Source organism: Staurois parvus, unplaced genomic scaffold (assembly GCF_062004578.1).
Source record: "Staurois parvus isolate SC_StPar_1 unplaced genomic scaffold, SC_StPar_1.0 ptg000183l, whole genome shotgun sequence".
NCBI classification, from domain to species: domain Eukaryota; kingdom Metazoa; phylum Chordata; class Amphibia; order Anura; family Ranidae; genus Staurois; species Staurois parvus.
In genome coordinates, this window is record NW_028317979.1 from 10250136 (window position 1) to 10274488 (window position 24353).

At 40.5% G+C, this 24353-nt stretch overlaps 2 protein-coding genes and 1 long non-coding RNA gene across 8 annotated transcripts in view; 1 reads left to right on the forward strand and 2 right to left on the reverse strand.

Moving 5' to 3' along the window:
• The window catches only part of LOC149462216 (retinol dehydrogenase 8-like), a 38556-nt gene extending 25426 nt beyond the window's left edge, over nucleotides 1–13130 (reverse strand). The window contains exon 1 of the mRNA XM_089677313.1: nucleotides 12981–13130. Within this exon, the coding sequence (XP_089533439.1) occupies nucleotides 12981–13077 (97 nt within the window). The 5' untranslated portion in view covers nucleotides 13078–13130. The remainder of the gene's footprint in view (nucleotides 1–12980) is intronic.
• Nucleotides 1–24353, forward strand: part of LOC149462215 (uncharacterized) — a 114840-nt gene that overhangs the window by 41790 nt on the left and 48697 nt on the right. For both annotated transcript variants that reach the window (XR_016312699.1, XR_016312700.1), the window contains exon 3: nucleotides 5543–5706. This is a non-coding gene — a long non-coding RNA (uncharacterized LOC149462215). The remainder of the gene's footprint in view (nucleotides 1–5542; nucleotides 5707–24353) is intronic.
• CCDC18 (coiled-coil domain containing 18) overlaps nucleotides 19626–24353 on the reverse strand; it is a 92358-nt gene continuing 87630 nt past the window's right edge. For 4 of the 5 annotated variants that reach the window (XM_089677308.1, XM_089677307.1, XM_089677312.1 and 1 more), the window contains exons 27-28: nucleotides 23170–23661; nucleotides 19626–20165 (exon numbers count right to left, since the gene is read on the reverse strand). In XM_089677308.1, the coding sequence (XP_089533434.1) occupies nucleotides 20136–20165; nucleotides 23170–23661 (522 nt within the window). In that variant the 3' untranslated portion in view covers nucleotides 19626–20135. Of the gene's footprint in view, nucleotides 20166–20192; nucleotides 21559–23169; nucleotides 23662–24353 lie in introns of those variants that run through there. The other variant, XM_089677310.1, reaches the window with a different exon arrangement.

Here is a 24353-nt window from a genome sequence, read left to right on the forward strand (position 1 = left end):
TTATCAAGTGCTTTAACATGTAGGCACTATCTATGAAAAAGCCTGCAGCCCCAAAATCAATTAGTAACTGGGTGTTGATGGAAAACTCAGACCAGGAAAGGGTAACCGGAACTAGAGGCTTATCTTTAAAGATAGCTGGGGATGCAAAGATGCCACCTAAGGTCTGTCCCCTACAGGACCTCAGGTGCAGGATTGGACGGATTGGACAAGACTTCAATAAGTGACCTGCTTGGCCACAGTACAGGCACAATCTCTCCCTTCTCCTCTCTTCATGTGAAGCCCAGCTGCATGGGCTCTACTTCACTAGAAGACTCGGGCCCAGGAGGCATGGGTGGTGAGGGAGGCAATGCAAAGCTAAAAGCCAAATGTACAGGAGGCTTTCGCAAGCGCTCCTTAAAGAAAGGTCTCTCTCAAAGTTTGGTATCAATGAGAATGGCAACTCTTCAAGATTCTTAGGTATTTCACGAGCTGCAATCTCATCTTTAATGTTATCAGAAAAGACATGGGAAAAAGCAGCCACGAGAGCCTCATTGTTCCAACCAACCTCTGCTGTCAGAGTATATAATTCAATAGCATAGTAGGCAACAGTTCTTGTACTCTGTTTAATGGACATGAGGCTCTTGGCAGCAGAGGTGGAGCGAGCGGGAATATAAAATACCCTTATAAAGAAGGCCACAAATTCATGGTAATTCTGGATGAGTTTTTGTGTCTCCGATAAAAATGTTTGCCTAAGCCAAGGCTTTGTCAGAAAGCAAAGAAATATTGAAGCCTACTTTGCTTCTGTCCGTAGGGAACACCTGGGGCAGCATCTCAAAATATATTCCAACCTGGTTGAGAAACCCTCTTACAGTAGCAGTATCAGAAGTGGCTGCCTGAACTGAGATAGGAGCAGCAGCAGGGATGGCTTGCAATACTGGTTGTACCGGAGCAGCCAGGGTAGGAGAATCCAGATAAGCAGTTCAGATTAGGAGCCTTTGTAATGCTCCTCCAATCTGGAAAAAATATTGAGACTAGGTGGATTTTCTGCATCTTCTGAATTCATGGCCCTTGCGTAATGTCAGGAGCCATGAATCAGGGAGACAGAAAGAGCACTTAAAATCACACCTTTAATGAAACAGCAAATATAACATAGATCAGGAACATAGTCAAAACAGAAGCCAAGGTTTGTATTCCAGAGCAGGTTATCAGACGAGCCAAAGTCAGGAAACCAGAAGTAAGTGTAGTCAGGAGCCAAAAATCAGGAACAGGAAATGGAGAAGTCAGCCAGACTGAGTTGTAGGCAGGAACACACTGGAGATCATAGACCACACAAGGGCAAGGAGGAAATGAGCTAAGTTGCTAAAATAGCAAAAAGGGCTGTCTGTAGGCTGGACTAATGAGGCAGGTAAGGTATCCAGGTTAATCACTGTGGAGACAACACACGGCTGGTAATTAACCGACAGCTGAGCAGCTTCTGAGTACTGAAAGAAAAGAGTTGCTCAATAAGTAGCAGGAGCCTAGCCCTGACAACCAACAACCCTACACTGATTTTTGAGCCAAGAGAATGAATGTGCATATGTGCCTGGCTGCGGGGAATTTGTGGGAAAAAATGAATGGACCTACAAGAACAGGTATGGAGGACCTGCTACACTAAACGTTCGCTTTAAGAATATGCCACATACAGTCATGGCCGAAATTGTTGGCACCCTTGATATTTTTCCTGAAAATCAAGTATTTCACACAAAAAAGGTATTGCATTAACACATGTTTTGCTATACACATGTTTATTCCCTTTGTATGTATTGGAACAAATATAAAACAGAGGCAGAAAAGCAAATATGACATAATGTCACACAAAACCCCAAAAATGGGCTGGACAAAAGTATTGGCACCCTTAACTTAATATTTGGTTGCACACCCTTTGGAAAACATAACTGAAATCAGTCGCTTCCTATAACCATCAATAAGCTTCTGACACCTCTCACCCGGAATTTTGGACCACTCTTCCTTTGCAAACAGCTCCAGGTCTCTCTTATTGGAAGGACACCTTTTCCCAACAGCAATTTTAAGATCTCTCCACAGGTGTTCAATGGGATTTAGATCTGGGCTCATTGCTGGCCACTTCAGAACTCTCCAGCGCTTCTTTGCCATCCATTTCTGAGTGCTTTTTGACGTATGTTTGGGGTCATTGTCCTGCTGGAAGACCCAGGATCTTGGACGCAAACCCAGCTTTCTGACACTGGGCCCTACAGTGCGACCCAAAATCCTTTGGTAATCCTCAGATTTCATGATGCCTTGCACACAGTCAAGGCACCCAGTGCCAGAGGCAGCAAAACAACCCCAAAACATCATTGAACCTCCACCATATTTTACCGTAGGTACTGTGTTTTGTTCTTTGTAGGCCTCATTCCGTTTTCGGTAAACAGTAGAATGATGTGCTTTACCGAAAAGCTCTATCTTGGTCTCATCTGTCCACAAGACGTTTTCCCAGAAGGCTTTTGGCTTACTCAAGTACATTTTGGCAAACTGTAGTCTTGCTTTTTTATGTCTCTGTGTCAGCAGTGGGGTCCTCCTGGGTCTCCTGCCATAGCGTTTCATTTCATTTAAATGTCGACGGATAGTTCGCGCTGACACTGATGCTCCCTGAGCCTGCAGGACAGCTTGAATGTCTTTGGAACATGTTTGGGGCTGCTTATCCACCATCCGGACTATTCTGCGTTGCAATCTTTCATCAATTTTCCTCATCCGTCCACGACCAGGGAGATTAGCTACAGTGCCATGGGTTGCAAACTTCTTGATAATGTTGCGCACTGTGGACAAAGGCAAATCTAGTTCTCTGGAGATGGACTTGTAACCTTGAGATTGTTGATATTTTGCCACAATTTTGGTTCTCAGGTCCTCAGACAGTTCTCGTCTCCTCTTTCTGTTGTCCATGCTTAGTGTGGCACAGACAGACACACAATGCAAAGGTTAAGTGAACGTCTCTCCTTTTTATCTGCTTTCAGGTGTGATTTCTATATTGCCCACACCTGTTACTTGCCCCAGGTGAGTTTACAGGAGCATCACATGCTTGTAACATTCTTATTTATCCGTAGTTGTGAAAGGGTGCCAATACTTTTGTCCAGCCCATTTTTGGAGGTTTGTGTGACATTATGTCGAATTTGCTTTCTTTCCTCCCTTTTTTTGTTTTGTCCCAATACACACAAAGGGAATAAACATGTGTATAGCAAAACATGTGTTAATGCAATACGTTTCGTGAGAAATACATGATTTCCTGGAGAAATATCAAGGGTGCCAACAATTTCGGCCATGACTGTATACAGTACATTTGTTGATTCTTATTATGCTAGTTGTTGATGTTGTTAATTTCCAACTCAGAGCTCTCAATGCCAAGAGCATGTGCAATTCCTGCAAGCCACCTATATGTCCTGAATACCTATTAATATTTTTTTATTCACAAATGGTATTAATGAACACAAGGTTTAAGAACATTAACTCACGTTGAAAAAAAGTATATACATTAAACTGATCACATTAAAACATACTGTACATCTAAAAATTTTAGCTACACTGTAATGTCAGATATGGGCTTCCTGCACATTGCCCACTATTTGTAAGTGATTAGATGAGGTGTTTGAGGCAGAAAGTGAATATGCTGCAACTTTGGAACAGATAGGATTAAATCGGTGTAGCAGGAACAGAAGTCAAAGTGCAATGAGGCACCTGTTCCACTTTGACAACCAAAAGTGGTATAGAATTTTATTATGACCACTATGTGTGGCCCTCTGCCCACAGGCCTGTGCAATGAAGCAACCTTGGCACAATAGACTTTCCATTAGTACCTGCTTGTCAGCATGGTTCCCATGTACTCGGCATCATTTGATCTGTGGTGTCAAACGTATGTGCCACACTGAAAAGTCTGAGTGGAGTAGCTATCATTACGCATCCAGAGGCGGCTGTACAGTATTACAATATACTGTATGCATATGTGAAGCTTAACCACCAGTAATGTGAATATCTTTTTACAAGCTTGATATTGTCACTACTCAATTGGGGAGCCGAATACTGTACATGATAATGTTTTAAGGTGTATGAATAGCCAACATTGTTGTGGGGAAGAAACATGAAGTAAGAGGAAGCCTCTACAATGCTAGGGGAAAATCTCCTGTTAGTTGTCACTGAAACAGATGTCCCTATTGGAAGATTTATCCTATCTCGTGTTCTGGTGAAAACTGTAACAATTGGATTCCAATCAATTTCTGTCTCCATGACAATGATCACTAGCACAAATAGGAAGCTGAATCTAGCCACAAAGGACACATACAACAAAAACATTGACAGGGGTTCTAATCCTTCTCTACTCTATCCAAAACTGAATACAAATGATATGGCAATATTTACACAATTGTAGTTAAATTATCAGGACAAGATTTTGAGAAATGCACGCCCTTCTCCTGTCCAAGTGGTACAATCACATTATATATGAAAGCTAAAGATTCTATAAAACCAAGAAGAGACTTGAAGACTATTCCTTTCCTAAAACGTTTACATGGATTCCCTAACATACTGGTGACCTATCCCAGGTCACATCAGATTGCCCTGGGAAGGCAATGTCACCAGTACCTTCAGGGAGATCTTCTGCCTAACCTGCAAGATCTTGCAGCACTGACATACTACGCATACACAGGATGAAATGCAAGACACTATGTAGCTCATGTCACGTATGCACCATAAAACACTGCATGGATCAGTTGGTAAAAAAAAAAAAACTTTAATAGAAGAATGTCATAGAGCTCATGCGCAAGACTAAGTATTGGGTGCAGAGGCATGATGTTAATTTTTAAAACAATGAAGTTGGAGTCGGGGCCCATGTAGCCTGAAAAGGGCTGAAAATAAAAAAAAGAAGCATAGACATACGTAAGTGTACTTTTTTGGTACAACCTTTTATGTATTATTGGCATTTTTATGGGGGGGGGGGGGTAGGGTCATATTAATGCTGCATTTTGACAGCAGGTAGGTGGGAGCAGGACAGATAGAGGAGTACAGGCAGCTCTCCTGTTCCGGTTCCTGGGCCCAATCAGGTTAGCAGGGGGGCCCTGGAAGAGGCTGCCTGTAGGCAGCTCACAGTCCACCAGATTCCTAAGCCCAGGTCCCCTTTCTCCTTGACTGATAGGGGATGGAGAATTTAAAGCAATGGAGGATGCAGACTGTAGGGTAATGGGGCTGGACGGGTTGCTGGATCTAGAGTAGGGGGGAGCAGGAATTCCATGAGGTGTAATGCAGGTGAAGATTGAGTATTTGGAGATGCAGGTGGTGCAGAGTAAGTTTAAGTGGGGGTGCAGGGGGTACAGAGTGTGGGGTAGTAAGCAGAGCCACCAATAGGGGACTCTGGAAGGTGGGGCCCAGTCAGGCTATATGGGGCCCCATGATTTCCAATGATGGCCTCTGGAGGGAGGGTGGGAGTGTGAGGACAGCCTTCTCTGCCATTTGTTTTCTTTTTGTGTTGTGTTTTTTTGTCAATAGTGAAATTTCCTTTAAAGATTTTCCATCCCTTCCCATACAGGAGATGTGTGTTGTCATCTGGAGAGAAAGGCAGAGACAGCAATACAGAAGTTGTAAACCTTCTCTGCTATAGTAAAAGTATGAAATCTCTAAAAGAGCCACAAACAGCAATCAAAAATCCAAATGAGGTTCTAACTCTTGGCTGGTGTTGGGCTTTGACTACAGGTAAATGAATGATTATTCTGCTGCAGATTTTGAATATTGTGTTTGGTTCCTTTTCAGCTGAGTTGACAGCAGCAATGTTATCTCAATCTGCGGTTGCTAGGGAACTGTCTTAATGGCAGGTGGCAGCTAGTGGAAGATCTGATGCAACATTAACCCTTTTCATTATGGAAACTGAACTAAAAATATTCCCATACAGCACTGAAAATGTGTAGAGGGTTCTCTCCCAGTATCCTGCTTTAGATTACAATGAGGTGCTTTGTCCGTTGCTTTTATGTGCATTTGGGTTTTTTAAAGCTGAGGTGTGGCCAAAAGCCCTTGCATTATTTAAAAAGAATACAAGGCTTTTTCTGAATAGAGCAGGTGCCGAGTGAGTGACAGACTGATATCTGTACAACAGCCATATCTACTAGTCTCAGCCTCCATCACTGACAGAAAACTGAATTGTGGACTGAATAAAAGTATTAGATTTAAGCGCTGAGCGAAATGTTGGCGCTTTATATATATACTGTATAATAATAATAATTTAACAAATGCTGTATTTGTCAAGCTGCCGCAGCTAAATGTTCCAAAGACAGGTACATGAATCTGTTAGAGCCCTTACTGGACATTTCTTCCTCCGTGCGCTCTTGCCCTCCATGACCACCGCACCCATCACACTGAAGGCTCATAGCCAAGAACATTTGTAGTACAATGGGCAAAGCCTAGTGGGGAACTGAGATACTAGTTACCCATGAGGTCTGCCTTTCTGCTGATTGGCAGCAGCCAATTCAAGCCAATCGCTTTTGAATCCATCCACTGCTGTACGCTGTCAATCAAAAGTAGGGAGGACCTGATGGGGACCTAGTCTCTCAGTTCACCTTCAGGCTCCACCCACGAAGTGACTCAAGTCAGTTCCTAAATATCCATTGCCATATTTGAGTAATTATATTTCCGCAATCCCCAGAACTCTTTGATTATAATTCATCTTTATGTCAGGAAATCATGTGCAGTGCGGATTGAAGCTCAGGTTTCACAGCTAATTGAAACAGTAGTAGCTCAGTAGTTCAGGTCAGGATTTTATTCTGTTCACACGTGTGGTTTAAAAACAGTTCCCATAGAAGTCAGTAGCCTGTAATCCGCACCTAAACCTGATGGCATGGCACAGAAATCATACAGGACTCTTTTTAAAAACACACTGAATCCGCACCGCCTGTGCACCGGACATATGTGAAAAGGCACCATAGGAAGCAATGTTATTTCACGTCATGCAGATTGGATGTGGTTCGAGCCGCATCCAATCCGCATATATATGTAAAGCGGCACTCACGGTTGCAATAATTGGCATGACATACATGGCAGCTGTGCAGCACAGGCATGACCCACTATGAGTACCTCTATACTCTGACTGTTCTTAATTACCACCAGTTTCATAATCTGTGAATTGGTTTTAATACTTAAAAACAACTGTCGCTTCCAAAGCAAGAGGTTCTCAAAGTGGCAGTAGTTAGAACTACCTGAATTACGCACACATTTTGGAAACGTTACTGAAATCGGTGCAAATACTAGGCTGAATTACACTCAGTGAGTTCTAAAGGAAGCTACAGCCAGAAAAACAAGGTTAAAGCAGAACTAAGGTTACTGATTATGAAACTGCGAGCAGGTGGGCTCTTAAATGCAGAAGAAAGAAACAATGCCTATTCTGCAATAAAATAAACATACCTGCCTGCTTGCAGTCTTCTTTGGAATGTACACTGAGCTGCGCATGTGCAGCTCCATTTGCATTCCGGCACAGATTCTGTGTGACGGGATAACTAAGCTCAGCCAATGAAGATGGCCACAGTCAGGCACATGAAGGAAACCAGATAGGATATGTCCATGGTGGTAAGGAACTGCAGACCATTGAAGGAAAGATACATATTATGGACTTTAGTTTCACTTTAATGCTTAATTTAATTTCCTAGATGGTTTTTATCAATAGCATTTTCCATCAGGAATAGTAACAAATACAATGTGTAAACGCTCGGCCTTTGCTAAGCAATGAATAATGCCTGTCTTGCTTTCCTCAGAGAACTGCAGGAGAAAGCCAAGATAAATATTAGTTTTAAATGTACTTCTCGGAAAATTCACTTTCTGGCAGCAGAGGAATTACTTGATGACATGCCTTCACATGTCAATATACATAGAGAATACACATAAAAACTGTAAACAAGTCATTATAGATAACAGATTGTTAATAAAGCAGGGCTAGGTGTTTTGACATCCAGGGTAACCGATGAGATTTCACTTAATGCATGCAATCAGTACGTAATGTAGTTTTAAAGCAGAACTACACTGCATTAGAGCACCACAAACCAAAAATTCTATTGATTGAGTTTTAATAGTCAAAGAAAGCTCACCCATCCATCCATGTCTCCATGCTTTATTTGCTGAGAAATCACTTTGAAAAACACCCCCTTGCATTTCTGGCTGTGGCCATCTTGATTATGGGCAGATGATTCATGTAACATTTACTTCCTGGTATCCATCTGCCCTTAACTCAGGCATGCAGGTAGGAGAGTGTGCTTAACTGAGAAAGACCCTCCTCCCTTCCTGAAGACTTCTGGGATGTATGACATAATTTGCCTAGGCATGGAAACCAGGAAGTAACTGAAGAAATGTAAAAATAAAAAAAGTAAATATCATACACCTTCCTATCTATATATTAATGCTAGCAGCATAAGGATAAAAAATAGTCAATGTTGACCAACCCCTGGTTCACATATATACAGCCGTGCGGGCCGCGTTTTGCACGGCCGCAAGAGCCCATTCATTTGAATGGACTCCCATGCCCCGGGACACGCAGGGAAGAAGTCCCTGCACTTCTTCTGAAAACGCAGCCCACACAAGAACCTCGGCTCCCAGTACGGTTGCATTTTCCAGTGCGAGCGGAGTGCTATTAGAACTAATGGCACCCGCCCACGATTCAGCATTCCACTGTGCGGGTGGTGCGGCTGCACGGATTTTCATGCGGATCCACAGCCGCACCACCCGCACATATGCGAACCTATACTAAGTGAGTGAAGTTCCACTTTAAGTGATCAGTACAAATGATAAATGATTTCAAATTTTTGCTATGTGTTACTCTTTTTCTCACTGTTGTCTGTCTTATAAAATAAGCAATATATAAGTGAATATGAAATGTGTATAACATTAATAAAAAATGTGTTATTCTTTTTCTTTTAGAGGCTATGAGACCAGATAGCCAGGTGCAATTGTAATAAATAGAGTACAGGAACGGACTGGCAACTCATGGGGCTCCCAGGCAATAGGTTATCATGGGACCCCTGTGTCCTTACCCAAACTCAAAAAAGCCTATGAAAAAGGTACCAGGGGCATCTCATGGGGCCCCCTACTGACCCTGGGCCCTCGGGCAGTGCCCGAATTTCCAAATGGTCAGTCTGCCCCTGATACAGTATTCCAATGGTATAAGAGAAACTATCATTGCTAAATAGAAAGTGGGTGATGGTGTTCTCTAATTTACAAAGGAAACCAATTACATTTTGTGCTACTAAATGATATTATTCTCCAAAAATCATTCATACCTGTAACCTTTTGTTTCATGAAGTTGTTTCTTACTGTGTTTTTCTGCTTTCTTTTAACATCCTCCTTTGGAGGAGGCTGAGAGCAAGCGAAGCTACTTTTTCAGTTATGAATACATACTTGACAATAACCAAAGTTTAGTGTTACTTTAAGAGATATACAGCCTGAGTAATTCAATATTGTGTTAAACTGACTTTAAACTGAATGGCAAGCAAAGAATTTAACAGAGCATCATAGCAGGCCCCCTTATACCCAGTGTGATGCCATAGCTTGGTAATGACCCAATATGGGGGAGCTTAGTTTCATATAGATTATGGAGGCCTCCTGTGGCAGAGTAAAGTGATATTAAAGGCTGATTTTATTAAAATAAGAAAAAAAAGGTTATACCTACCTGCTCTGTGCATTGATCTTACACAAAGCAGTCCCTTACCTCCTTGCAGTCCCCTGCTGGTGCTGTCCACTCATCCATCTTCAAGGCTTCTCCTTTAGCTGGGTGCTAAGGAGACACCTGTGTGCACATGCTCCTGCGCTGGGCTGTGTGCATCTATAGCCCCAACTCCATCCTCAAAAGAGTTTGACTAATAGTAGCAGGCACCTATGACTCCCGCTGCTTTCAGTGTCTCCTATGAGAGTAGGAAGTGAGGGGAGAGCTGGAGCAGTGATAGCAGACAAGTAAGTGTTTAGAGATTGGGGTGGACAGGACAGTTAGCGGGGCATTTTTTTTTTTACCGTAATGCAGAGAAATGCATTGTGTCTAATTCAATGACTGACCCATAGACATGCATTTTGAGCAGTAAAGCGTGACTATTGTGTACCACTGCAAATCAGTAAGTAGAGTTAGCAGATGTAAAACAAATATGCCTGCCCCAGTGTACATATCTCATGACATACTATACATAGAAACAAGAATTCTAAAGCTGGTCATAGATGGATTTAATCTTGGCCAGTTGAGCATGATATTTTATACATCTATGGGCAGGTTGGTTGTACTGAAGTTGGAGTTTTTTGCATGTGATCATTGCAGGTAGCTATAGCCACTAGCAGTAATCAATGTGTTCTGCTGGCAGGGAAGGCTCCCCACCGGAAGAACACAATAGAGCTGTGGGAGGGATTCCCCCATCAACACTGTGTTGATGGGGGAATCAAGTGAATTTCTTTTCTGCAATATGTGGTTGAAGGAAAGAAAATTGCATCATCTACGGATGAGATAGAGATAGAGTATCTTTAATCAGATACAATGAGGCTGATATCGGAGTTTAGAATATTCACAAAATACAGTTGTGTTCAAAATAGTAGCAGTAAGACATCACTAAGCTGATCAATCACTGTTTTTGGTAGAAATTATATTTCTACATGGCAAATAATTTACTAGCAGTTGTAGTAGAGTAATAGAAATCCAACAGACCCAACAGTCATGACATGCATGCTGCTGATTCTGTGTAATTGAATCACTAATTGAAAGGGGCATGTTCAAAATAATAGCAGTGTGGAGTTCTATTAGTGAGGTCATTCATTCTTTGAAAAACAAGTCGCAATTATTACCCTTATTTAAGGAAGGAAGGCAGCAAATGTTGTACATGCTGGTTACAGTGCATTTCTCTCTGAAATTCTGAGGAAAATGGGTCGTTCCAGACATTGTTCAGAAGAACAGCGTACCTTGATTAAAAAGTTGATTGGAGAGGGGAAAACATATAAAGAAGTGCAGAAAATGATAGGCTGCTCAGCTAAATGCTATAAAATGGCAACCAAAACCTGAAAGACGTCGAAGAAAGCGAAAAGCTGCCATTCGAATGGATAGAAGAATAGCCAAAATGGCAAGGACTCAGCCAACAATCGGCTCTAGGAAGATCAAAGAAGGTCTAAAGTTACCTGTGAGTACTGTTACAATTAGAAGACGCCTATGTGAAGCCAAGCTATCTGCAAGAAGCCCCCGCAAAGTCCCACTGTTGAAAAAAAGACATGTGGTGAAGAGGTTACAATTTGCCAAAGAGCACATTGACTGGCCTAAAGAGAAATGGCGCAACATTTTGTGGACTGATGAAAGTAAGATTGTTCTTTTTGGGTCTAGTGGCCGGAGAGTTTGTCAGATGACCCCCAAACACTGAATTCAAGCCACAGTACACTGTGAAGACAGTGAAGCATGCTTGCGCAAGCATCATGATATGGGGATGTTTCTCATACTACGGTGTTGGGCCTATTTATCGCATACCAGGGATCATGGATCAGTTTGAATACATCAGAATACTTGAAGAGGCCTTATGCTGAAGAGGAAATGCCCTTGAAATGGGTGTTCCAACAAGACAACGACCCCAAACACACCAGTAAACGTGCAACATCTTGGTTCCAGAGCAACAAGATTGACGTTATGGAGTGGCCAGCCCAATCCCCAGATCTTAATCCAATAGAAAACTTGTGGGGTGACATCAAAAATGCAGTTTCTGAGGCAAAACCAAGAACTAGAGAAGAATTGTGGAATGTAGTCCAATCATCCTGGGCTGGAATACCTGTTCACAGGTGCCAGAAGTTGGTTGACTCCATGCAACACAGATGTACAGCAGTTCTCAGAAACAGTGCTTATACAACTAAATATTAATTAAGTGATTCAAAGGAAAGCAAAATCTTCAAACATTTTTCAGTTTATATAGTGAATGTTTGAGTTTGTAAAGAAGAATACAAACACTGCTATTTTTTTGAACAGTCTAATATTTACTTTTCTTCAATATTTTTAGAGGAACATCACAACTTTGATATATTTGTCATCATGTTTTGATTTGGAATGGAATGTGTAGTGTTCCCAATGCATTTGTGTGTATGGAAATAAAAGCTATTAGAAGGATTTTGAGCTTTACTCACTTTTTTCAACACACTGCTAGTATTTTGAACACAGCTGTATATGATGTGAACAGTCACTTCAGTTATCCAGTCACGTTTAGGTAAAAAAGGCAAACATGGATTTTTGTCCAAACTGAAAATGCAATGTGATTTGTGACTGTAATGTATCACAATAGTGTTAATTAGCACACATTTTCGTAATAATGCATATCAACACATATCACAGACTTCTAATGGCAAAAGGCGATTCCATACTGTACACAGCCAACTTCCCAAATACTACAAGAGAACAAACATGGCACAAAAGAGTATGCAAATATACACAAGTGATCACTGACATTTTCATTGTCCCTTGTTCATTCCCTTTTATTTGTTTTTGTTGCAGTGAAAAATAAGCCATTATGCTGTAAAGCTTTTTCCAAGGAAAGGGAACATTGATGTTATTATTGATTTTATATAATCAAGTTTTATTAATATTGATTTTGTTTATTATCCTATATTTTAGAATTATTAGACATTGACAACAGCTTCATGTCACCCTATCTGATATGCTTCACTTACTTGCTGCCTATAACTAACAGGAAAGATTTGGAACAATGTGTGTTGACACATATAATGTAGAATTCCATCTTGTGACATTAATGATCTTAGTGACTCGAGGTTCTCAAAGCATAACCTTTCTACAGGATCCTAAAAGTGCTATAAAACTAAAATGTAAACCTTTTGTAATCAAGAGCACAATGTTTCTTTATCTACAGTCTATCTGGAAAGAGCACTCATTCGTCAATGCATGCCTGACATTCTCAACATCTACCAGCATGACATCTATGTTACAGTACTGTAAAAATGTGCCTTTACTCCTTCCACCCTTCACACACAATTACCTTTGAATCTTTTCTGATCATCCTTGGCCAGCCTTGCTGCAATAGCCAGTCCTATTCCTGATGAGCATCCAGTAACGAGTACATTTTTCATCGCCATTCTTGTTTTTCCTGGCCTGTCTTTGCTACAGGTCTCAACCAAAGACCATCAACGTCGGCGAAATGTTACTTATGGGGCTTAAGCCGGGGGCCTCGTACTGTTTTATCCATGCCCAGGCTGCGTCAGCATGTCTAAAAATGCAAACCTGCACAATTTGTGGCTAAAGCTGGATAATCTCTTTTCTGACATTAATGGGGGTGAACAGCATTAATGATAATCTGGATAGAGAGCTGCACTGGAAGGCTAACATGGTAAAGCGGAGGTTGACTTAGGTTATAGCCTCTACAATTCTTTGACAGTTCATTACTATTAATTACCTTGTGTCAGTTGTTGCTTATAAACAATATGGTATTTAGTTCTGACGTTTTATGCTCACAGAGCATAGAATTATCATTGTGATGCTTAAGCAATTTTTGATCCAGGTTTCACATTTGTAATGACTGTTTCATATTTCATATGTGTTATATAAAGGGGTCTTTAGATTTTCTTGTTAAGAATTCACCCCCAGACATTTCCCTCAAGACAAAACAAAAAAAATTGATACTTTACAACATATACCTCACACGTTGATATTTTTTTTGGCATAGTTTTTATTAAGGAAGGACATCTCCCAGCTGCATATGTATAGCTTTTGCCTGAACATAATATTTTACACCAAGAAGTTCATTTTTGGTCTTCACAGACAAAATGCATTTTGGCAAATGCCAGGCAGGGTTTAATTTTTTTACATCAGTGTCTTTCTTCTAGTGAATCTTCCATCAAATCCAACTTTGTAGAGCATCTGGATTACAGCTGTCCTATGGAGACTTTCTCACCTCTCAGCTGTAGATCTGTTCAGCTCCCTGGTCATTGTAAGGTAAAACACCTGAAACCAGTCAGAAAAACCCACCAATCTTTAGAATTTTAAAGGATTAGGCAACAGAGTGGACATAGAGATACTTTTTTTCCTATTTCAACCATAACCAGATGGATTGAGCAGTTTTTTTTTTTAATCTGTTGACAATTTCTGCTTTGTAGATAGGTATCATTTTATTAAGTCTTAAGGAATGGATAAAATGGAACTAAAGGGGGGAGTATCAGGACATTGCAATCGCTGTGCTACTAACCAAGAAAGCTACGTAACCAAAGAGCAGGCATAAATTAAAGTCCAACTGCAATTTGCGAAGACCCATCCTTTGGAGAGCATTCCCCCCCCCCCCCATTCCATTCCTAAATATGCCATGTACACAGGGGTTGATTTACCAAAATTAAAGAGTGCAAAATCTGGTTCAGCTCTGCATAGAAACCAAGCAGCTTCCAGGTTTTTTTGTCAAAGCTTATTTAAAGCAGAACTCCAGTTATATTCTTTATTTTTCCATGCAGTGGGGCTGTGCCCGCAGTGCATGGGTTAAACTGCTCGTTTTGTCGCGGGGCTCAGGGAAAAGCTATAATTACCTTGTCCTTTGTTCCTCCTAAAAATAAAAAAAATCACACTCCCCCACATCCAGCGGTGGACTGTTCCTGCTGTCCACATGGCCGAAGCTGGTCTATGGGCGTGATGACGTCAGGAACAGCCTGCTAACGTGTGGGGGGCAGGATCGGCGAGGACCAGTCTTGCATTCAGAGAATTGGTGGATTAAGCAAGTATATCTCAGCTTTATAAACCCCTAGACAAAAGCAAGCATTGAAACCCAAGTAGAGAAGGCACGGCCTCACTGCATGGGAAAATACATTTTTTGCCCAGATTTCTTCTTTAACCACTAGCCGACAGGGCACTTATACCCCCTTCCTTCCCAGGCCAATTTCCAGCTTTCTGCGCTGTCACACTTTGAATGACAATTGCGCGGTCATACAACATTGTACCCATATAACATTTTTATCATTTTTTTGTGACAGAGCTTTCTTTTGGTGGTATTTAATCACCTCTGGGTTTTTTATTTTTTCTTAAACAAACCAAAAACCACTGAAAACCACTTTGAAAAAAAAAAAATGTTTTTTCTTAGTTTTTGTTATAAATTTTTGTAAATAAGTGATTTTTCTCCTTCACTGATGTGCGCTAATGAGGCTGCACTGATGGACACTGATAGGTGGCAGTGATGGGCACTGATGAGGAGGCACTGGTAGGTGGCACTGATGGGCATTGACAGGCATCACTGACGGACACTGATAGGCGGCACTGATGCACACTGATAGGCAGCATTGACTGGCACTGATATGTGGCACTGATGTGCACTGGTAGGCACTGATATGGGGCACTGACACAAGGCACTGACAGGTGGCACTGCTGGGGCTACACTGATCATCAGTGCCCTGATGATCAGTGTACATGTCCCCTCCGCGGAAAGCCGATTTCCGTCTCTCCTCTCCTCTCGAGCTGTCAGCGTGACAGCTCGAGAGGAGAGAAATGCCGATAACCGACATTTCCCTGTCCCTGTCAGAGGGACACAGCGTACCGCCGATCGCCGCGCTGTGCACTCCCGGAGCCGCACATGCGCAGTGAGAATGGGAGGACGTCATATGACGTCCTCCCAGAACGAGAGAACCACCTTGCGCCCGTCATATTACTATATGGCGGGCGGGAGGTGGTTAAACAAACTGAAGTTAGTAGCTGATTGACTACCATGGACAGCTGTACCAGATTTTGCACTCTAATTTTAGTAAATCAACCCCACAATGTCCCTGAATCCTTTATTAGCAGTAATGATATGTCTGTTTCCTGTAATCACCTGCTCAGCAGCACTCAGACTGGACAAAATAGGCTCAGCTCTAGGAGCCAGTCAAGCTCTGCTACAAAACACAGTACTATCAAATCTATTCCAGTCTTTTGGTTCCAACGGTTCCTTCAGAAGTTGCTAGGGGTTCCTAGGGCAATAAGTTATTTCTGTCTGTTAGATATGTAACCACTGACAGTAATCAGCAATAATCTTTTGGATATCTGAAAGCATTATTTCCACAGACCACTAATGTAAGGAGCATTGTTCCCAATGAAAACCAGAGTAATGCATCCCTTCTCCCACTGACCACCAATGAAAGAAGGCACTTCTGCCACTGACTATCAATGCAAGGTGGACTCTTTCCCACTCACCACCAATGTAAAGGGGACACTTCACTGACCATCATAGAAAGAGAACACCAGTTTTACATGCTTGCCTTCCTTTTATTGTCTTTTATATATATATATATATATATATATAGTTATTATTACTGAAGAATGCTGTATAGCGTGGGTACCAAATACACAAAGTATGCCACTTGCCTTATTCTTTTATTTATTTTTATATATCAATTTACTGTTCTAATTAAAGATGTGCGAAGCAGAATTTTTTTTTCCACTTCAGATTAATTCGTTAATTTTTTTTGTCATATTTAGGCAAAGTTTCATCAAATTTTTTTATGTTAGAATGATTCGTTTTAGGTATACGTTTCACATTTTCAGATTTGGTTAAAATATTTGTTATTTTCTAACCGGTTTGAATTTTGGAAGGTGGCTATATTTATCTTAACTTGTTATTTTAGGAGATAATAGTTATGAGCTCTGTTTACGGTGGATGGAGGTGGATTAAGCAGAATCTCTGAATCAAAACATAATGAATAAAACTAAATTAATTTTGGATTGATTCATTATGTTATTATTTGGAGAATCTGATTGATCCACCCTAAACACAATAAAGGCCCTTTCACACTGATCAGTTTTTCAGTTAAAAAAAGTGGAGGAAAAATGCATTTATTTAAATTCTATGGAACTCTTCACACTGGCCCTTTTTGTTTCAGTTCTGTTTGCAGGCTGCTTTCACACTGCTCTGTTGCAAAAAGGCATATGTGTTTGCTTTGCGTTATTCGCCTGGACATGTGACTGGAAAAAGTACTTCCCACAGGTGTATTGTGTTTTTGCCATGTTTTCTATTCATTTTAATGGAGAGGTGCGATTTTGGCATTTTTGTTTACCGCACCAAACGTACCAAAATGCAGCAAGCAGGAAATGTAAAAATGCAATTGAAACGCAACTGAGCAGTGTGAAAGGTTCCAGAAAAGGGATGCATTTTTCTTCCACTTTTTAACTAAAAAACGTGCTGCAGTGTTGATGCATGTTTGGTGTGGTAAAAATGAAATGAATAGAAACAGCACAAAAAGGCATTAAAAATGCAACACACCTATGGGAGATACTTTGTCCAGTCATGGGTCCAGGGGAAAAACACAATGCAAATGCAGCAAAAACATATAAAAAAATGCAATGCGCCACAGCAAAAATGAGACAAAGAGGCAGCAAAAATGCATATACGTTTTTACAACAGAGCAGTGTGAAAGCAGCCTAAGTAAGAATCATCATCTTATTCCACTATTATACCTTACTGTATTTATTGCTATATGTTTTTATTTTGAATTTGAATAATTCATTATTTTATGTTATTTTGTTTCATTTATTTGTTTCAGATTAGGTAAAATTCAGTACTATTGTGATTTGGAAATTCAGTTACATCCGAATCTCCAAATAACAAACATTTTGTCCGAATTTTGATTCGGAATGAAATGATTCACAAATGTCTAGTTCTAATGTATCATGAGCTGTAGATAAAGTAATTAATTGCAGGGGGTTCCCAAAATCTGAAAGTTGTTTCCAAGGGTCCTCTGTTAGAAAGCATGCTAACAGGAGTAGGAAGCAGATTGATTTAGTGTCCATCAGTGTCTTGATCATACTTCATTGACTACTCAGCAAGTTAGAGCTGTACCCTGACATAGGTTGCATATGTTTCATCTATCTACTTCCCTGGAGTTATACTTTACCAATAACTAAAGTAGAAGGAGCAACATTTAGAAAAAAAATAGAGAGGGGATTAAACACAAACCGAAAACAAACCAGTGCCAAAAACAATCAAAAGCGCATTCTAACTAAGCTTCTTAATAGCAGACTCAGCCAGGTTGTTCGTAATCTGATAGACCCAGACCAAACAGGTTTCATGACCCACAAGTCTACAAATATTAATATTCGCAGATTGTTTACGAACAGCCATGCACCACATAACCAGGGTACTAGAGCAGTTGTCTCTCTCAAAATTGAGATGGCATTTGACATGGTAGAGTGACCTTTCTTATGGGAGGTTTTGAGAAGGATGGGCTTTCCGCTTAGATTTATGCACTGGTTACGTACTATGTACAGCTATGAAGCAGACCTGTCATCAATATTCACACTAAATGAATTGATAGGACACTTGTCTGCATGGCAAAATCATATTATTATTTTCAGTATAAAAGTAAAACAAGAAAGAAAGAAAACTGCAACTTTCAATGCAAACTAAGGCCTAGGCAAAATTGTACCTAGTTACCAGCCACACTGGGGGTTCCACATCCCTCGAAGTTGTCTAAAGTATTTTGGTTTCAGTCACAAAGGTTCAGGCAGATTGCTGTGAGATATGAGATTCAGTAAAACAAAAACACTACTAAGCAGAGCCTTCATATGTAATGATCAACTGTGGTGCCCCCTTCTACATCTATAATTACAAACTGTACATAGTGACAAAGTTTCTAAGACATATATGCATACTGGTAAGCTTATCTCTTTCACTGCACTCAAAAAAAAAAATATTAAAAAAAAGTTCCCCTTAAGGGTAGATTTAGACATGCATCTAAATTTACTTTTGCTCTGAAGCATGATCTGCGTTCGTACTGCACTTCAGAGGTTACTGACAGGCAGTGAGGAAGCAATGTGACACCTACCCACCACCAGTTTTAACCCCATTTTTGCCGAAAAACATGGAATTTCATGTGGTTGCAGGGTTTTTGCTCCGCAACCCTGTTTGCCTATATGTGTGGAATTCGGTGGGCTTGTAGCATGTTGATCGCTACATGTTAGACAGACTTTGCTGTGGACACAAAGGGAAGTATCATGATTGCACCATGTAAACACTCTATCTGCTACCTACTGCAGCTTAAGAGGGGGTGGGGGCGATTGGTAAGCAGCAAACATGCAGCTCAACCGCATATTTTTACCACCTTCCAACTGCACTTCTAAATGAAGCCTTAGGCCAGCCATAGACTGTTTGAATCTTGGCTGCAAGGACCGGCTGAGATTCTAACCACGTATGGACAGGCTGAATGTACCCAAGTTTATCAATCGATCAACTTGGGTACAACCAGCCTGCCAGATGTGAATATTGCTAGTAGCTATTATGACCACTAGCAGTAATCAATGTGTTCTCCTGGCAGGGACAGCAGGGCAGCTCTCCAACCCCGCCCCCCCCCACTAGGAGAACACAATGGCACCAAAAAGGGATTCCCCCCATTAACACTGGGGGAAATCGAGTGATTTTCTTAAATGTTGTATATTAAATGTAATAAATGTTATATTCTGACTATGGAATGCTGACAGATCACTTTAGGATATGGGACAACCTGTTGGTCTTATAAAGAAGAACCAAAAAAGGATTCTGTTTCAGTACCCTATATACAGAGGATTCCTAAATTACATTTTGTGATTTTGCGACCCAATTAGAAGCCACCTATGAAAACAGAACATCACGTGTTTGAGTAACAAAGGAAGCAGTTAATGAAACGTGGTTATCTTAGACATCATGTAATATGATAAAGAAATCCATTTATTTTACCAATACACTTTACCAGACAGACAAACCATGCCAAAAAAGGTTTAACAAGACTCAAGCTTTGCTTTGGTGTTCTATTTTTATTCCTAAATCTAAACAGTCTTTTTTCACATTGCACCCGACTGAGATCCCCGTGACCAGTGAACACGCTGCTCAATAGGATAGAATTATTCACAGCAAAGATTGAGACTCATAACTAAGCTGCCTGCATGACACATAAGAAGATTACAGCAGCTTTCCATTTTATTGTGGTTCCATGCTTGGGAATGCCGCCTGCGTGAAAAAAAAACAACAAAACCTTTCAAACAAAAGATGGTCACATTTCTGTAAATCTTTTTATTTCACGTGTAAATGAGATTTTCATTATTTTAAAATTCATCCAAATATCAAAACGTAAAAAAAAATATTTAAACTACATTTACAAAATAAATAAAGACATGTACAAATATAAGATATATACAAGCCAGGCTTTGTCTGCAAGGTTCATTCTTGTGTAGATTGTGGGATATAAGTCTGGAAAGAGAGAATAGAAATATTTAATGTTGTGGTCACAAAAAAAGGTGAAGAAATGTTACAGATGATCAACATAACCATGACATGCAAATGCTGAATACAGTGAGATAGTAGCAATGTTACTGGCATGGAGAGATAGATTACACTAAAACTGGCCATAGATGGACTGACATTTGGCTAGTTCAGCAGGAACCAGCCAAATTTCGTTCCATGTACGATCATCCCAGTTCTAAAGAAGTCGATCGTTAGGAATGTTGGAAAATGGTTGTCGATCAGCGACTGCAGCTCCTGATTCGTGTGCTGTGCTGCAGCAGCAGATATACTACTTGGAACATAAAAGCAGAGGTTTCTAAATGACTGAATTGTTTTTATCTTAGAGGAAGCCCCAGAACAAATTCTGATAATGATGTTCTATGTTGTCTCATCAGCTGTACCCTCATTAGTCTGTTTCTCTACGATATTCTACAGAAAAATAGGGGCTGGAAATTCATACTGAAGGAAATTATCTGATCAGTAGCCAGGCCTATCAAGTTAAATGCGCATCTATAGCAACTTTGACAAGGGCCAAATTATATTTTCTAGACGACTGGGTCAGAGCATCTCCAAAACTGCAGCTCTTGTGGGATATTTCTGGTCTGCAGTGGTCAGGACCTATCAAAAATGTTCCAAGAAAGAAAAACAAGGAACCAACAACAGGGTCATGGGTGGCCAAGGCTCATTTATGCACGTGGGGAGAGACGGCTGGCTTGTGTAGTCTGAGCCAATAGAAGAGATACTGTAGTTCAAGTTGCTGAGAAAAGGTTAACGCTGGTTCTGGCAGAAAGGTGTCAGAACACACAGTGTATTGCAGTTTGTTGTGTATGGAGCTGCGTAGCCGCAGACCTGTCAGGGTATCCATGCTAACCCGCGTCCACTGCCAAAAGTGCCTACAATGGGAACATGAGCATCAGAACTGGACCACAGAGCAATGGAAGAAGGTGCCTGGTCTGATGAATTCAAGAAAGTTTTGAGAACCAAAACAATGAGTTTGGGTATATTGGGTATATGTGCGATGAGCTGGAAAAACAAGTCCGATTCGTGGAGGCCCCACCTCACAACTTAGAGGACTTAAAGGATTTGTTACTGATGGTTTGGTGCCAGAATCCACAGCATGCCTTAAAAAGTCTAATGGAGTCCATGCTTCCACAGGTTATGGTGGGTGATAATAATGTTATGGCTGATAGGTGTACATTACCTGAACCTTTCACAAATTAAACATGTAGATTGATGGCCATTAAAAAGGGAATGTCAGAAAAATTGGAATGTTTCCCGTTTTGTCTCAGAGCCTTCCATGCAGGCTCTCCGTCTCTTAAAGTGCCTCTAGATTTCATCTGCAGAGTCACATTGGTAAGATCTGGATTTGAAGTATGACCATGAAATATAATGGTTCTAAATGACAACTACTGTATTTTATGAGAGGCCCTTCTGAGACTCTTCAACATTTGAAAGTGGTAAGCCTAATACATATTTGACACTGTGTATCAGTAGCCAAGGACATGAGCACATAGTCAAGACAATATGAGTGCTGTTAATGCAGAATAAAAACAAAAATGCTTAAAGGAATGTTTTGAGTTTTTGTTGACATTTTCTTTATTTATCACTGAAGAATGTTAGATGGCAACTCAGTATACTCCAAAGTGTAGGTCTTTATTAGCTACATATAGAATACAGAGTAAAAACAACTAGCGCGTTTCCACCCTGGTGGCCTTACTCATAGCTATGAGTAAAGACACCAGGGCCGAAAACGCATTAGCTGTTTTTACTGTGTATTCTATATGTAGCTAATAAAGACTTAAACTTTGTAGTATACTGAATTGCCGGCTAACAATCATCAGTGCTAAAGCATTAAGGGACTGCACATCCCAACCAGAAGCACCGGTCTTCAGCTGCAGATGAGCCAATGAGCTTTGGTATTGAATCTAGTGAGTTCCTTTATTTATGTTCAGCATTAAGAAAAAGACATTGAAAAAAAACCTTTAGCTCTTGCAAATATGAAGTATACCATATGAATATTACATACCTACCACCTGCACACTCTGTAGTTTTTGTACTCAAATCTATTTTTCACTATTTCTGCACAGTCATTAATTGCTATGCTAAGAATAGCCTGACTAAGCTGCATTTCTAGACTAGTCACCATACAGAGTTGAATAGATCAGGAGTTCAAATAACATTGATCTTCAGTGGTTCCTTTTGGATTTTCACTTAGACATAGGCAGTCAAAAAGCAAAGCTTTCAAATTAGAAAGCCCAGTATGCTCTGTAAACACAGTGTCATGAAAGCACCCATTATTGAAGGTTTAAATGTAATCTAAAGATTCTATATAAGTAATGAAAAAATAGAAACAAAAAATGGTCTAAAAACAACAAAATGTCTCTCAAAGGAATCTGTCAAAAGCAAAACATCTGTATGAGAAACCTCAGATAAAAGCTGTTCTTCTCGGTCTCCCTGAATTTCAGGCAGTGAACCTAAACCTTTGCGCTTCTTGGTAAATGATGCTACTGGCTCAATAGTAGTAAGTAGCTCAGGAGTCAGAAAATAACTCACTTCTGAGGCTTCCCGCAGGTATTTTTGCTTTGCAACTATTTCTCTTTCAGACATTTGATACTATTACCAGGTTAATGAGTTGCTTATAATACGAAGCAGAACATTTCTACTTTATTGATGCAACCTGACTTATAAATCACTGCAGTAGTTGGATATCATCCAAATACGGGACCTCAGCTGTCCTCTTATCTGTGAATAGAGGAATATACAGCACCACCTACTGAAGACAGTGATATACATCATTTAGTGAATGTGTCTGCAAACACTACAACACAAACACTACTGCAAAACATTTTGTGGGCGTTACATTTGACCCAGGGTTTATAAGTGTGCAAAGGACACACTTGTGTATTAATACAGTAAAAATTTCAGTAATGTGCAGAAGTAAGAGAAAAAAAAAGTAAAAGTAAAGACAAACCTGTTTTTCTTGGCAACCCTCCTCACTCCACAGATTCTTGTCTGGGCTGTGTGCCTGGGAGGCTTCAGATAATTTCATCTCTCGTTTAATGTATTTCAGCATTCCACTGAGTGTGCCTAGATCATGGCAATCTGAGATCCTATCACAGTGATCATCTACTGCATACGCAAGAGGATTGAATGAAGTGTCATTCAAGCTTTCGCTGCTGTAGGTAGTCGTGTCAGTACTTCTTCCTAGTGGGGAATCCTTCATGGCATCTATCGTGTTTTTAGGGAGATCTAATGAGCTGATGTCTGTAAGGCTTAGGTCACTCATGGAGTGCTGTGTCCTCCAGTTTTTCAAGTCGGAGGAATCAGGGAACTTGCAGGATTCAAGCACTTCATAATCACCAAGTAAATCAGGAGACAGAGAAGATGTGGTTAACTGTTGGTTAAGGCCAAGCTTTCTTTCCCATCCTGACATGCGAGCTTTCAATCTGGTCAGCTCAGATTCCTACAGGATGAAGAAAAAAAAATTCAAATAGAGGGAGTCTGGTCTAAAGAAAAACTTTCTATAATTTCTAAAAGCACATTCAGATCTCCAAATCCTAATTAACAGTATTGAGGCTGATTTACTAAAGAAGCTAAGACTTGTCAGTCAAAATTGTTTGATTATTCACGTCAACTATTCAGTCATGTGAAAATCAAAAAAGCAACTTATGGCACATTACTTCCAGGGCAGAGTAGGATTGCAGGATTCTGAATGCCGGACAGTGGCTGCTTAGATGTATGCAAGTGATCCATTGCGGATTGCTTTTCAGAATCTGCCCAATTATGAACTTTCTTCAAACTCTAGTGATTTTAAACACCCACAATGATATGGCAACAAGATACCACAGGGCTGATATAAAACTGAGCGTGAATACCGTTATCCACTCTACATTATATTCTTCACCACTTACTGCAGCCAGTATCTTACGGCCCACTAATAAAAATGCAGGCCACTGTATGTAGCCAGTTGAGTTGCATAGAGTTCTCTCTGGTTATCACAGAAGAGGAAACTCTGTGATTGTTGGTCACATGACTTTACTTGACAGGACTCATTACTGTGCTTTATAAATGTGCGGTGATTTTTTTTTTTTTTTTTTTGTAGCACAGTTGCAGAACTGCTTTTTAAATTAGCTCCTTGCCAAAACTAGTAATGGA